This window comes from Arvicola amphibius, chromosome 2 (assembly GCF_903992535.2).
Source record: "Arvicola amphibius chromosome 2, mArvAmp1.2, whole genome shotgun sequence".
NCBI classification, from domain to species: Eukaryota; Metazoa; Chordata; class Mammalia; order Rodentia; family Cricetidae; genus Arvicola; species Arvicola amphibius.
This window is the reverse complement of record NC_052048.2, coordinates 186,506,654-186,520,727: the sequence shown is the minus strand read 5'-3', so window position 1 is coordinate 186,520,727 and position 14,074 is coordinate 186,506,654. Positions and strand designations below refer to the sequence as shown.

Genomic DNA, 14,074 nt, shown 5'->3' with positions numbered 1-14,074 from the left:
GGACAGCTGAAAATCTTGATTCCAGAAGCCTAGAAAGTTAAAGACAAGAGACTTGTGAAATAACCTGATCCCTTATAGATGAGGATATCAGATGAGAGAGGTCAAAGAAATGGCCTACTGGTACCCAGATGTTGAGGGGGACCAGAAAATTAAAAGTATGGTAAAAATAAAAATTGAGTATTTAGCCAGGCAGTGGCAGCACACACCTTTAATTCCAGCACTCGGGAGGCAGAAGCAGGCGGAGTTCGAGGCCAGCCTGGTCTACAGAGCTAGTTCTAGGAGAGACAGCCAGAGCTGTAACACAGTGAAACCGTGTCTCAGAAAAGTAAGTGGATGGATGGATGGATGGATGGATGGATGGATGGATGGATGGATGGATGATTAAGTATTTAGCTAGGTGTTGTCGCTCAAGTCTATAGTCCAAACCCTCAGGAAGAAACTGAGGCAGGAGAATCACCGTGAATCCAAAGCCAGCCTGAGCCACAAAGTGAGTTCCAGGCCTCCCTCCCCCTCCCCAAAAGAAAAACAGAGCAAAGGGTTAGGCTCAGTGGTAGAGCACAGGCCTAGTGTCCATAAGAGCCTGGATTCACTCCTCAGCACCCCAAAAAGGAAGAGATGATGAACTGGCTTTGGTGGGAATCTGAGGCACACGTGCCGTGGACTTGTATTCCTTGAGCCCCTGGGGTCTGGCACAGCGCAGTTCCACTCAGAGCTCAGAGGAGAGGGCAGAGAGAAGAGACACCTAGGAAACTCCAAGTCTTGTCTGGCCAACAGCAGGAGAGGCCTTTGCGTCTGAAGCCGATCTGTTCTCATGTAAGCAGCTGTCATGGGCACGGGAGAGGCTGTGGCATGAAGCAGGGCCTCTGTGACGGGAGAAGTCATCTGGGCTGGGTGTCTTCAGCTCTAGGATGTGGACATTCCGGAGCACCCTTGGCGCAGTCAGGAATGGGACTCAGAAGCCACTGTCAGCGCTGTTCCCGTCCGCTGGCGGCTGTTCAGACATTCTTCAGAATGGTTCCCACCAAAGCGGCACTGCCTGGGGGTTATTTTTTTCTGTCTTTTCCTTCCCTTGTTTTGGGAGTAAATAGCTCTTCCCTAAGCCACGGTGACACGGCAGTGTTAAAGTGTCAGAGGGCGAGCTGAATGACACTGAGCCAGGGAAATTGTGTGCCCTCCCCACAACCTCCCCAGTGTCTCAGCTGGGAGCAGCACGGTTGAGGCCCTGGCTGCCCATGGGGCAGTGAGGTAAGGCGTGGAAGTGTGGCCCCTTCCCTTTCCTGCACTGCATCTTTCTAGGAGAGAAGGGCCAGCCTAGGCAGCCATCCACACCAGGGAGGAGAGTTAACACTGGCTTTTCTTCTGGCATCTGGCAGCTGGTATTGCGGATCAATGCTATTTATGAGGCCCGGAGAGGAAAGAAACGGGTGAAGAGGCTATCCCAGTCCACGGAGAGCAACTCAGGAAAAGGTAGCTACCTCTGCTCCCACCCCCCACCCCAGCTGGACTGTCCTCCTCCTGGAACCTGCCCAGAATCCGAAGACATGCTTCTTTGAGAGAGTGTCTTCTGCCGTTTCTTGGTTCACTGAGGAGGAAGCAAGGGTCTGCTTCTTGTCCGCCCCTGTCTCTGGCACAAAGGGCCAGAAGCCATTTCAGTGGCTCATGCTCTGGCTTCCCCTGGCTTGGTTTCCGTTATGTCAGCCAGGGCCGCATGTCACCGCATGTCACCAGGCTCTGGCCGCAACCTTCCTGGCTCAGCTCCAGTCTGATAGAGGAGCCACCTTACCCACAGTCAGATCGGTTTGCTGCCACATTACCCTGAGCAGAATTTGACTGGCCTATTTACACAGTGGACCAAACACCCCCCTCTGATCTAGAAGTTCGGGGTCTGTCTCTTGCTCTGGAATTCACGTCTGCCTCTTCCTCCCTCGTTCTTCGGGTCCAGTGACCGACGAGAACAGCGAGTCTGACAGCGACTCCGAGGAGAAGCTGAAAGGTGAGGGGAACAGGGTGTGGGTGGCTCCTCCGCTGCCCAGGGACGGGCGTAGCCAGCTCAGGCCCAGCCTGTGCAGAGACTACGCCTCTGTTGATGCCAGGCACCGCACTTGGGTGAGCTGCAAGCAGTCTCTTAAGTTCTCGGGCCATCCTGCTCTTAGGTTGCCAGATGAAGTAGGTAAAGCAGTTGGTCTCTGAGGACATGACATTCAGTGATCCAGGTCCAAGCTTTAGTAAGCTTTCTGCGATTTCTCAGACCCCACTGGGAAACAGAGAAGGCAGCCCTGGGTGATGGCCCCACCTGATTTACCTCTGACACCATCCACTATCTGGGCCACCCCCAGAATAAACAAGTCCATTCCTACTGCAGAGAACTGGCTGGGCCAGAAGTGGGAGTGAGTTCCTGAGGTCACGGGCCTCTGCGTTTATGTCACATGGGATGTTTACAAAGCTCTCGGCTCTAAAAGTCCAGGGTCTGGATTTTGTCACTTGCACACCCTGAACGACATGGAAGTGCACGAGGGGAAGTGTACAAGTCCCCACCCTAAAGACAGGCAGAAGGGAAGCGTTGCGGATCTTCTGTTTTAGGATTAGTGGCAATGCCTGGCTGGTGCTGAGCCCGGATCCCGTGCCCTGCTTGGCTGGCAGGCGTGTAAGTGAAAGGTGCCCCTTCCTCGAGTTCGGCAGGAGGCCCAAAGAAAGGCTTGTCTACTAATATGCTAGATGTGGAAAGACTCGGGATTAGAAAACGTCCTGAAGCTAGGAATTACATAATCTGTCAAACCCTGATGATTCCACATCGGCAGATATGTCAGGCCTGCGGCTTCTTTCTCTCCACAGCCCACAGCCAGCGCCTGGTCAATGTGAAGTCCCGCCTGAAGCAGGCCCCTCGCTACTCCACGCTTGACCGGGATCTCATCGAGTACCAGGAGAGGCAACTCTTCGAGTACTTTGTGGTCGTGTCTTTGCACAAGAAGCAGGCAGGGGCTGCCTATGTGCCAGAACTCACCCAGCAGTTTCCTCTGAAGGTAGGGGAGGCAGGGCCCATGGGCTGCCTGGGGACTGCCACATTCTGGCTGTCAGCTTGGATGCGGGGAGGTGAGGCAGTCTGGGAAAGACATGAGATCTAGAACCTTCTAAGTGAGACCTAAGGCATATCTGTCACATGAAAAAAACTAGTACCGGGAGACAGATTAAAGAATCAAAAACAGGCCAAAAAAAAAAAAAAGACAAAAAATACTCCCAGGTGTGGTGGCATCATCTTTAAGCCCAGTGCTCAAGAGGTAGAAGCAGAGGCAGGTGAAGGTGAATCTTTGTTTGAAGTCAGTCTGATCTACATAGAGAGTTTCAGGATAGCCAAGACTACATAGTGAGACCCTGTCTCAAAAAATTAAAAAAAAGGAAAAAAAAGGAAAGGACAGAAAAGAAAAGAAAAAGGAAAAAGAAACCTTCTTCCAGGGACTGGGGCCATAGCTTGATTGTTACAGTGCTAGTGTTGCACAAAGCCCTGCATTTGATCCCCAATCACTCATAAATTGGGCGGGTATGTGCACACCTGTGATCTCAAAACTTGAGACGTGGAGAAAAGGGATCAAAAGTTCAAGACACACAGTGAGACCCTCTGTGGTCACAGTGCTTACCCTCTGCCCTCTTTGCTGTTCCCCAGCCTCCTTACCCAGCCGAGCCCTCTTCCCAGCCTGTGGCAGGCAGCGTTTCCCCTTTAGCCACACAGCTCCTCCTAAGTAGCCTCACGTCTGTGCTGTTTGGAATGCACCGTTTCTGTGAGTGTCAGGAAAGCCTTATCCCACTGATGGTATCGGGGACCTAAAGTCAAGTGCTCTTAATAGAGCAGGGACATGCCTGCCCGGTGACACTGGAGTTACTCTCAGGCTCTGAAGTCTGTACTACAGAGTCTGCTGTAGTCTAAGTCAGTCCAACCAGAATTCCCATTCAGACATTCAAACTGTCTTCTGCTTGGCCCCAAGTGATTGTAAAGATAACAAAGACAGGTTTTCTGTCCTTTCGGAAGGTGAACCAGAACTATGCTAACAGTGCGTGTGTGCACAGGAGCCATCAGGAGGTAGGATATGACGGTCAGAGACCAGGGCCTCAGAAGGGGAGCTCATCTTGGTTCACGCTGGGCTTCTGTGGCGGTCACCTTGTGCAGGACCCTTCCGGCCCGAGCCCCGCCTGTCTGCCTGCTCGTGTCCTTTCCCAGCACAGTGGTCCTTGACGTGTAGAACAGGGCTGGAAACGGAGGTGACCACGGGCACACGCCCCCCCCCCCCCCCACGCACACGCACACACACCTACCCCTCTTACGTCAGCTGCCACACCTTTAAGGAACACTTCTGAAAACTCCACTGCATGGATGTCTGGATGCAGGGGACTTGCCCGACTGAGAGCCCCATTAGGCACCGAGGCACGGTGGTCTTAGTGCCAGCACATGGCTGTGCTTGTGATAGCACTTGATTGGGGTTCCCGGAACAAAGGCATCAAGTCATGAAGTAATCACTGAGCCATCAGAAGTGCCAAATGCTTGCCATTTCCAGCCTGGAACCTTTAGACTCAGACTCCCACTGAGAACTCATTATTAGGAGATAGTTAAAAATCAGTGTAGAAAACGGAGCTAATTCAGAAAGATATAAAGAAAAAAAATCACCTGTGATCTCAGCTAGCACGTTGTTGTTTTGGTTTCTAGTCTTAACTCATACTGTATTTCCTTTCTTTATACTGCAGCCATTACAGTGGTTTTGTGTCATGAGCCATGTACAGCCTTGTAAGCACATTATTTTAAAACATATTTAATACAAATTTCGAAGCATCTTTTTTGAAGTTCTCTAGTTCCCCAGTATGTAGGGACTCTGTTTAATTGATCTTTCCCTGTTGGAAATGTTTCTTGCTTCTGCTATTTCTTATGTAAATGCGTTTTATTTTGTTCATTCTGGTTCATTCTGGCCCTCCTTTTGTTCTGACATAGGATCTTCTATATAGCCTGAGCTTGAACCTATTTATTTATATTTTTGATAATTTTGTTGTTTGGTTTTGTTTTATTTGCTTTGGTTTGGGTTTTTTGGGTTTTTTTTTTTTGTGGTGGTGGTGGTGGTTATTTGCATGTATGTGCATGTGTGCATTTGTGCGTGTGTGTTTGCATGTGCGTGTGTGTTTGCATGAACTCGTGCGTGTTGAGACAGAGTCTCCCTATTTTGTCCTTGCTGACCTGGAACTCACTATGTAGACCAGGCTGGCCTCAAACTCACAGAGATTCTCCTACCTCTGCCTTTCAAGTGCTGGGATTAAAGGCATGTGCCACCATGCCCCTCCGTTTTTATAAGCTTTTAAATAGTCGGCTTTATCTCACATTCCAGTGGTTACCTTGTTCAAGGTTGGCAGTCCACTTTTCACACCAATATTCCATTAAGCCAGGTGTGGTTGCTCACACCTATAATCCTAGCACTTGTAACTGAGGCAGGGGGATCTTTGTGAGTTTAAAGCCTGCCTGAACTACATACTGAAGCCCTGTCTCAAAAAATAAAAACAAGAGAAAAAATAAAAACAAAACAAGGGTCTGAAGAGATTGCTCGATGGCTAAGACCACTTGCTGCTCTTCTAGAGGACAGTATTCAGTTCTTAGCGCCCACATCAGGTGGCTCACGGCTGCTGTGACTCCAGTTCCATGGGACCCAGTGCCCCCTGGCCTCCAAGGGCACCGTCACAGACATAGGACACATAAACTCACCCAGGTACACACATACATAAGAGTAAGTAAATGATAAAAATAAACACAAAGCAAAAAAAATCTATAAAATGAAAACAGATTCCTGTTGATTTGATACACAAACTTGTTTAATTTTTTTATTTTGGCATAGAGTCTCACAGAGTCAGGTCATCTGTGAACTCACCGCGTAGCTAAGCGGCTGAGATTACAAGTATGCGCTACCACATCTTCATGACAGTAAAGATAACCTCTAAATCAAACTTTAATTTACCCTCCTCCTCCCCGTTGCACTGCCTGAGAGTCTATCCTGAGCGCTGGAGTCACGATCAGTTTCCTTCCTCGCTCTAAGCTTGCTGTGTGACCAGGACGAGACACTTACCATCACAGGGCCTGTTTCTTCTGTCTGAGATGAGAGAGCGGGCCTCATTACATCCAGCTCCTTTCCAGTTCCAGATTCAGTGACCCCACGGGGCTCGTTGGTTTCACTGTGTAATGTGGCTGTGCTATCCGTAGTCACTGTGAGTATTACCACACTTGGAGGTCAGAAGAGCCAATGTGCAGCGCTGTCTCCAAGATCCATGAGCCCCCCCTTTGGAAGGGGTTGCCATGGAGACTTTTCCTTACAGGAGCATTGTATTCCAGAATATTAATCAGAATGTCTCTCTAAAGCATGTGATCTTCTGTCTGCTGATTGCCCTCTCAGACTCCAGTTGCTTTGTCTGAGGAACAGCCCACAGGCGGGCTTCAGACCCTTCTCCAGAAAGTCTCTGAGTGGGTAGTCATAGCCAGAGAGGGACACAGGGCCTGGACTCTTGCTCCATTGTTTGGATTTAGGCTGTGACCCTCTCCCGTTGTTCCCCTTGCAGTTAGAAAAGTCATTCAAGTTCATGAGAGAGGCTGAGGACCAGCTGAAAGCTATTCCCCAGTTCTGCTTCCCTGACGCCAAGGACTGGGCCCCCGTCCAGGAGTTTACCAGGTAAGAGCTTCCGACTCCCTCTCCCCGCATCTGAAGTGTGAGTTGGATGTGGGAGGAGAGGAGGTCGTAGATAGCAGAGCCCGTAACTTAGGAGTTAAGCCATCCTGATGGGCACCAGCCTAGAAATTTCCCCAATGTGTTTTTAAAATTTCCCCAGGACAGGGGCTGGAGACATGGTTCAGTGGGTCAAGAGCACTGACAGTTCTTCCAGAGGACCTGGGTTCAATTCCCAGCACCCACATGGCAGCTCACAACTGTCTGTAACTCCAGTTCCAGGGGATATGATACTTCTACCAATGTACATAAAATAAAATTAAATAAATTATTTAAAAAAAAAGTTTCCCCGAGACAAGAGACACCTTCTTAATGGGCATTTAGGAAGCGTCCCCATAGTATAGAGGGAGGCCTGTGTGTTTCAGAAGCCTCCTGAATATAATCCTAACCTTGGAAAAGTCAGGGAGGCTGCCCATTGTCCGTCCTCACCCACACAGGGCTCTGGAAGCGTTCCAGTGGCTCTCTCTAGCTGCTGCTCCGATGGGGATCTGTTCACATTTCTGCTTTAGAGCATGCATGGTGTTAGCTGTCCGTATTTGGCCCAACTGAGTAGGCTCACACGCCGAGTTTTTGAGGGACACTTTGTCCTGCAAAGCTGGTCTGCAGTCTTGAAGACAAGCCTGAAGGTAGCTGTGTAAGAGAACCACACCATGGCCAGGCCTGAGAAAGGCCCAGTCCCGCTGTTCCCTCCTGAGCCACACCCTCACTTCCATCAGTGAAGAGAAACACGCCCCCCTCCCTTCTCTGCAGTCACGGTGGTGAATACCTACTAGATCTATGCCCTAGCATAGCTCAGGTGATGGAATTCTGGGACAGTTCAGGGTAGAAAAGCCTCTCTCAGCACGTTTTCTTTCTGCCTCCTTGACGTTTACGTGGGTGCCCTGAGTTTCACAAGGACGGGCAATCAGAGCAAAGAGCTCTGAGCAGGCTCTCCAGCCTTTCCCTTGCTAACTGCTACTTCACTGCTCCCATGGGGATGTGCCTTTGGGTGTGTCGTGTGCTGTAACCTGTTTATGTTTTCACAACCACAGTGAAACATTCTCGTTTGTCTTAACTGGAGAAGACGGGAGCAGAAGGTTCGGTTATTGCCGAAGACTGCTGGTTAGTACTCTGCCTTTCGCTCAGCCAGAGTTTCCTAGAGAGCCGACCCCTTGAGACTCAGGTTCCGCCTAGGCTGCTGGAGGAGCAGGTGGTGGCAGGTCAGCTAAGGAGTGAAAAAGATAGATAAGGCTAGACCTGGTAATGTACACCTGTAATCCCAGTGCCAAAGAAGTTAGCAGGAGGCTCTTGGGTCCCAGGCCAACTTGTTTCAAATCACACAGCGTGCTCACCCACGCACACGCACATGCACACACACAGCACATGCACACAGATTTGAGATCACTAAGTTTTTTTAGTAGGTAGAGGTGATATATTTATTTCCATAAGCAAAAAAAATATTTTATTGGCGGACATGGTGGCGCATATCTTTGATCCTAACACTAGGGAAGCAAAGGCAGGCAGCTCTCTGTGAGTTCAAGACTAGCCCTAACTCTAACAGAGAGTTCCAGGACAGTCAGGGCTGTTACACAGAGAAACCCTGTCTTGAAAAACCAAAAAACAGAAAGAGAGGGGGAGGAGGGAGAAGAAGGAAGGAAGGAAGAGAGAAAAGAGAGAGAAAATGTTTGATTTCTTTTTTTCCCATCAAATTAAAGACCATTCTCTCCTTAAGCCAATTTTCCTTCTTAATAAAACATTGCTAATCAGCCCCTGATTACTGAGTGAGAACATTCAGAATAGTTGCTAAGAAGAGCACAGGGCTAAGAAGGTTCAGGACTGGAGAGGACTGAAGAGATGGTTTAGCAGTTAAGAGCCCTGCTATTCTTCCAAAGGACCTGGGTTCAATTCCCAGCACCCACATGGCTGCTCACAGCTGTCTGTAATTTCAGTTCCAGCAGACCTGGCACCCTCACACAAACATTCATTCCGGCAAAACCCCAATGAACATAATAAATCTTTCTAAAAAGAAAAAAAAAAAGTCAAAAACTGAGACTGGAGAGCTGCCTTGGGGGCTTAGAGCACTTGTTGCTTTTGCAAAGAACCTGGGTTTAGTTTTCAGCACCTGGCATCCATAAGTCCAGCTCCAGGGTATCCAGTTCGCTCTTCTGACCGTCAAGGACAGCAGGCATAGGGATGTGTTTAAAAAGGGGTAGGGATGTAGGTCAGCGGTGGCCCTGGTTTCCATCTCCGGCCATTGCAAGAAAGAGGAAGGTGGGGCTGCTGACGCGCGACACAGTAGATGTTTGATACCTGCTGACTTGGTGGATCACGAGTGTGGGTAACAACCGAAGAGGCTAAGAGAGTAACTCTGTGTTACCGTAGTTGCTTTAAGGTTTTGAGACCGACTGGTCCTTTTCCCTTGAAAAGCTGTCTAAAGTGAGTTCCCAGAGAGGATGTCAGAAATAACTTCTCGTTCGGGATCATGGTTTTAATAAATGTTCATTCTCAAACAACGGGTAGGGGGAACTACAGTGAAGCAGCGGGTGAACAAGCCTCCCGACCTCACGGTCCAAGACCACATCAGCACCCATGCTTTGGGAACTTCCAAAGAGTAAAACTAGGCCTGGCAAGATGGCTCAGGAGGTAAAGACACTTGCAGACAAACCTGACGTCCTGAGTTTGAGCCCTGGAACCCACAGGGACTGGAGAGCTGGCTTGGGGGCTCGGAGTGCTTGTTGTTTTTTGCAAAGGACCTGGATTTAGCTCCCAGAATGCACCTGGCAGCTCACAGCCATCTGTAACTCCAACTCCAGGGTGTCTGACGTGCTCTTAGAAAAGAGAACTGACCTACAAGTTGGTCTCTGACCTCACATGTATGCCACGGCTTGCATGTGCATGCCCACACAAATAAATAAATGCAATAAGTATTTTTAAAGCAAAAACGCATATTGTAACAGACTTCTGACTGGTAAGATGGGGTGATGGTGAGTACCTGCCTCACATGACAACCCCGGGGCTTTCTTCTTTCTGGGACACTGACACTCATGATGCCTTTACCTTTCTCTCCCAAAAAGCCTGGAGGCAAAGGGAAGAGGCTTCCTGAAGTTTATTGCATTGTGAGCCGTCTGGGATGTTTCAGCCTCTTTTCAAAGGTGAGAACTTGCCCAGGGAGAGAGGGTGGGAGAACAGGACTGGCCCCAGGGGACCCGGGAAACAGCACTTGTAGTCTTTCTGACTATTTTCCTCACTATTGCCTCATTCTCTGCCCACTTCCCATCAGTTTCTCTCATTGGTTCGAGAAATAAGCGTTAGTGAAGGATATGGCCTTGGTGGCTCACTCCTATAATCCTAGCTCTGGAGAGGCTGAGACAGGAGGATTGCTAGTTCAAGGCCATCCTGGACTATAGAGAGAGACCCTGTCAAGAAAGATGATTTTAAGAACTATGTCCTGAAGAAGAGAAATAGAAGAAGAAGAAAAAAAAAACAGACAAAGGAAGGGAGGAAGTGTGGGTGGGTCAGAGTTGTTGCTCAGTTCCTATTATACACAAAGCCTTTGGCTCTATGCCCAAGCCCAGGAATAAAAAATGTACCTGTATTGGCCCAGTAAGTCACATGTCAAAGGAGCAAGAGGAAACTATGGTTTCCCTTATGAATGAGTAGTAGGAATTACAAAGTCACGTGATAAAGGGACACAGAGAAGTATTAGGACCAGTATAGATAGAGTCAGGAGTCAACAGCTCCTCATGAGTTCACCCCTCCATCCCCCGAATTCTTGAGTCACAGCGGTAGGCCCACTGCGACCACCTAACTGCTTCTCTGACTCTCATAGATCTTAGATGAGGTGGAAAAGAGAAGAGGCATTTCCCCTGCTCTGGTGCAGCCCCTCATGAGGAGCGTCATGGAAGCCCCTTTCCCTGCACTGGGCAAAACCATCATTGTCAAGAACTTCCTGCCAGGCTCGGGAACTGAGGTGAGCCGTCAGACTCGATTCCTCTCTCAGGAGAACAGGTGGCCCAGCCAGCCAAGTCCCTGTGGCTGGAGCGGCTAAGTCTTTCAGCAGACCATCCAACTCAGTGGTTTCCTCGATCACTGCTCATAAACCCCACCCTCAGTCCCGTCTGTGCAGACCAGGCTTGGCTGAGGGGAACAGCCCACAAGAGCCATGCTGTACAGCATGCGGTTTTTTGGAGACATGCACTGTGTTTCCATGGCTTGTTTTCAAAGCCCATAGTCAATCATCAGTTCACTGGCTCTATTCACGTTTGAGTCTGCATTGCTTTCTAAGTTTATAACTTGAACGGTTCCTTCTGTTGAAGACCGTCTTGGGTGCTACTTCATATTTACCCTCGGCTTCAAAGCCTGCCATTTACTTGGTCAGGCCCTGTAAACATCAGAACACTGGTCCTTGGCTCTCTGCTGTAAACCAGTTGCTTCTAGACACAGAAGAGATGAGGGTGCATTGGGAGTATACCAGATAACCCAGTTTTTCAGCACTGAGCTGAACCACACCCATGCAGGTGTAGTAGCTTGGCTGTGGGGTTGTAGCTGTAGGTTAGGAGTGAGGGAACCCCGACATGTGGGGAGTATTCAGTGGGTGCTGTGGCAGAAGGAGGACCTAGTGTCCACTGACGTCAGTGTACAGAAGTCAGATCTTCACAGCCCAGGGTCATGTGAGCAAGTGAGGATCAGGACGACAAACACAGCGGCTACAACCTAGGAAAACACACGGAAGTGGCTGGCAGGTGTGCACGGTGGCAGGAGAGTCAAGAGTTCAAGGCCATAGAGCTGGAATGGTGGCTCAGTGGTTAAGAATGCTGGCTGCTCTTCCAGAGGATCCTGGATCAATTCCCAGCACCCACATGGTGACTCATAACCGTCCTCTAGTTCCAGAGGACCTAATGGCCGCTGTGGGAAATTCCTTGTCTGTACACAGTGCACATTCATGCAGACGCAAACACCCATACACATAAAAGAATTTTTTTTTCCTTAAAAGCACTTGCTGCTCAAGTCAGTGACTTGAGTTTGAGCTCTGAACCCGTGGTGGGAGGGGAGAACTGATTCCTGAAAACCATCCTCTGACCTCCACCTGTGTGCGCGCGCCTTGGCACACATGCAAGTGCCCTGATAAACACATCACATACATACATACATACATACATACATACATACACAAATAAATAAATATGAATAAATAGTTCAGGGCCAGCCTAAGCTACTTAGAAAATTTGAAGCCAGCCTGGGCTACATGCATAGGCTTGGGATTTTCTTCCAGCAGTAACAGGCCTTCAGAAGACAGGATTTTCTCCCAGGACCATCCATGGGGCATACAAATGTGCTCTTCCAGGAGAAGCCTCCTTCTATGGCCAACGACCACGTCCGTTTTCCTTGTCTCCAGGGAGGCCTGCTGTGTAACCAACCCTACTTTCATAGCTGCTACCGTTCCCTGACAGGTGATTGAGCTGTGCCGCCCCCTGGACTCCCGGCTGGAGCACGTGGATTTTGAGTCTCTGTTCTCCTCCCTCAGCGTCCGGCACTTGGTCAGTGTTTTTGCCTCCCTACTCCTGGAAAGGAGGGTCATCTTCATTGCGGACAAACTCAGGTACCAACCTCTGCTGCTTCTAAAAATATGTGTAAATGATGTCTGGTCTGAGACTCTCACGATACAGAGATTGGGTTCCTGGGGAACAAAGATGACCTGGAGGCCTTCACGCTCATGGTGTAAAGGGAGGTAGGACTGCATGCTGCGGACGCCTCTCTGGTGTTTGCCTGCTTTCTGTGTGGTGCACTGGGAACTAGGTACTTGTATGTGTGGGAAACCAAGGTGAGAGCTATGTGACCCTGCCCTCTCAAGTCTTGTTCCACTGGGGGACCAAGAAGTAAGCAGTCTACGTGCATGGCACCATGTGGGGAGGGCTTGTTAGGGGCAGTGAGTTCATATGGCAAAGGGTGGCACAGATTCTGACCTAGTGCTTAGACCAAGAGCACATTGCAGGCAGCAGGCGCTGGCCATGTGAGGCGAGGAATCGGGAGAAGCTCGGCATGTCTTGAGGAGCCATGAGGCAGCTCACTGCCTGGAGTGGAGAACAGGGTTGGTCAGGAAGAGATGAGCAGGCAGGGAGGACAAGGTACAGCTCAGAGAAAGGCCACAAGACTGGGCAAAAGAGCGTAAACTTACCCAAAGCATCTCTTCCCTGTTTGTTATTATTGTTAATAAACCAAACCATACAATAACACACACACACACACACACACACACCTTACCCAAGGTAGCTCTTCCCTGTTTGTTATTAAACCAAACCATACAAATAACACATACACATGCGCGCGCGCACGCACGCACGCACACACACGCACACCTTACCCAAGGCATTCCCGCCCTGTTTGTTATTTAAGCAAACCATACAGATAACACACACATACACAAACACATACACACATCCCTACCCCATTTGTAGCCCAGTGACACATTCTCTGAATCAAAAAGACTACGTCACAAATCGAAGAAGATCCAGAGGTAAATAAGAATTTGGTTTGAGTCCAGGTGGTGGGGTGCACACCTTTAATCCCAGCCCTCAGGAGGCAGAACCAGATGGATCTCTGTGATTTTGAAGGCAGTCTGGTCTACAGAGTGAGTTCCAGGACAGGCTCCAGAACCACAGAGAAACCCTGTATTTGGGGGGGGGGGGGGGGACTTCTAGCAAAGGAAAAATTTATCATTTCAGGCCTTTAATCCCTGCAGGCTGGAGACAGAGGCAGGTGGATCTCCGTGAGTTCAGGGGCACAGTATGGACCACAGAGTAAGACCTTATTTAAAAAACAAAACCAAACCACTGAGTTGAGCTCAGCAGATAAAGGAGTCTGCCACCAAGCTAGACAGCATGAGTTCAATCCCCAGGGCCCACATAGTCTAGGAGAGACCCTACTCCTGCAGGTCGTTCTCTGAGTTGGGTGAATGTGTGCACACATGCTCGCACACACAATCAATGTTTGTAAAAAGCATTCTGCCAAAGCATTGGCTTTCTTCAAAACGAGAGAATGGGAGCATATGTGGTGGCTGCCACACCAGAAAGGGCCACGACTGGGGCCACCAACTGGCTGAAGTAGCGGAGGCCCCTGAGGAGAGAAGCTCCTCTGGGAAGAAGACATGCCAGGAACCAACAAGAAAAGCATCAGTGTCTGTGGTTTGAAGAGGAAATGCAACTCTGAGCTGTGGAGAACAAAGGAGCGGGAGGAGAAGGGGGATAGAAGAATGAAAAAGACATGTTTCAACATGGGATTCGTGGGCTGGGGAGCACAGCATCCCACCCTGTCCTCCACTGTAGCCATCTGGTCACCTTTATGGAGCTCCTCTTTGG

At 49.5% G+C, this 14,074-nt stretch overlaps 1 protein-coding gene across 4 annotated transcripts in view; it reads left to right on the top strand.

The window, feature by feature from the left end:
* Dennd2a (DENN domain containing 2A) overlaps window positions 1–14,074 on the top strand; it is a 92,015-nt gene that overhangs the window by 61,786 nt on the left and 16,155 nt on the right. For all 4 annotated transcript variants that reach the window (XM_038320270.1, XM_038320269.1, XM_038320268.1 and 1 more), the window contains 8 exons: window positions 1,374–1,467; window positions 1,943–1,993; window positions 2,833–3,020; window positions 6,577–6,686; window positions 7,772–7,841; window positions 9,794–9,871; window positions 10,549–10,689; window positions 12,170–12,318. In XM_038320270.1, coding sequence (XP_038176198.1) covers window positions 1,374–1,467; window positions 1,943–1,993; window positions 2,833–3,020; window positions 6,577–6,686; window positions 7,772–7,841; window positions 9,794–9,871; window positions 10,549–10,689; window positions 12,170–12,318 — 881 coding nt within the window. The remainder of the gene's footprint in view (window positions 1–1,373; window positions 1,468–1,942; window positions 1,994–2,832; window positions 3,021–6,576; window positions 6,687–7,771; window positions 7,842–9,793; window positions 9,872–10,548; window positions 10,690–12,169; window positions 12,319–14,074) is intronic.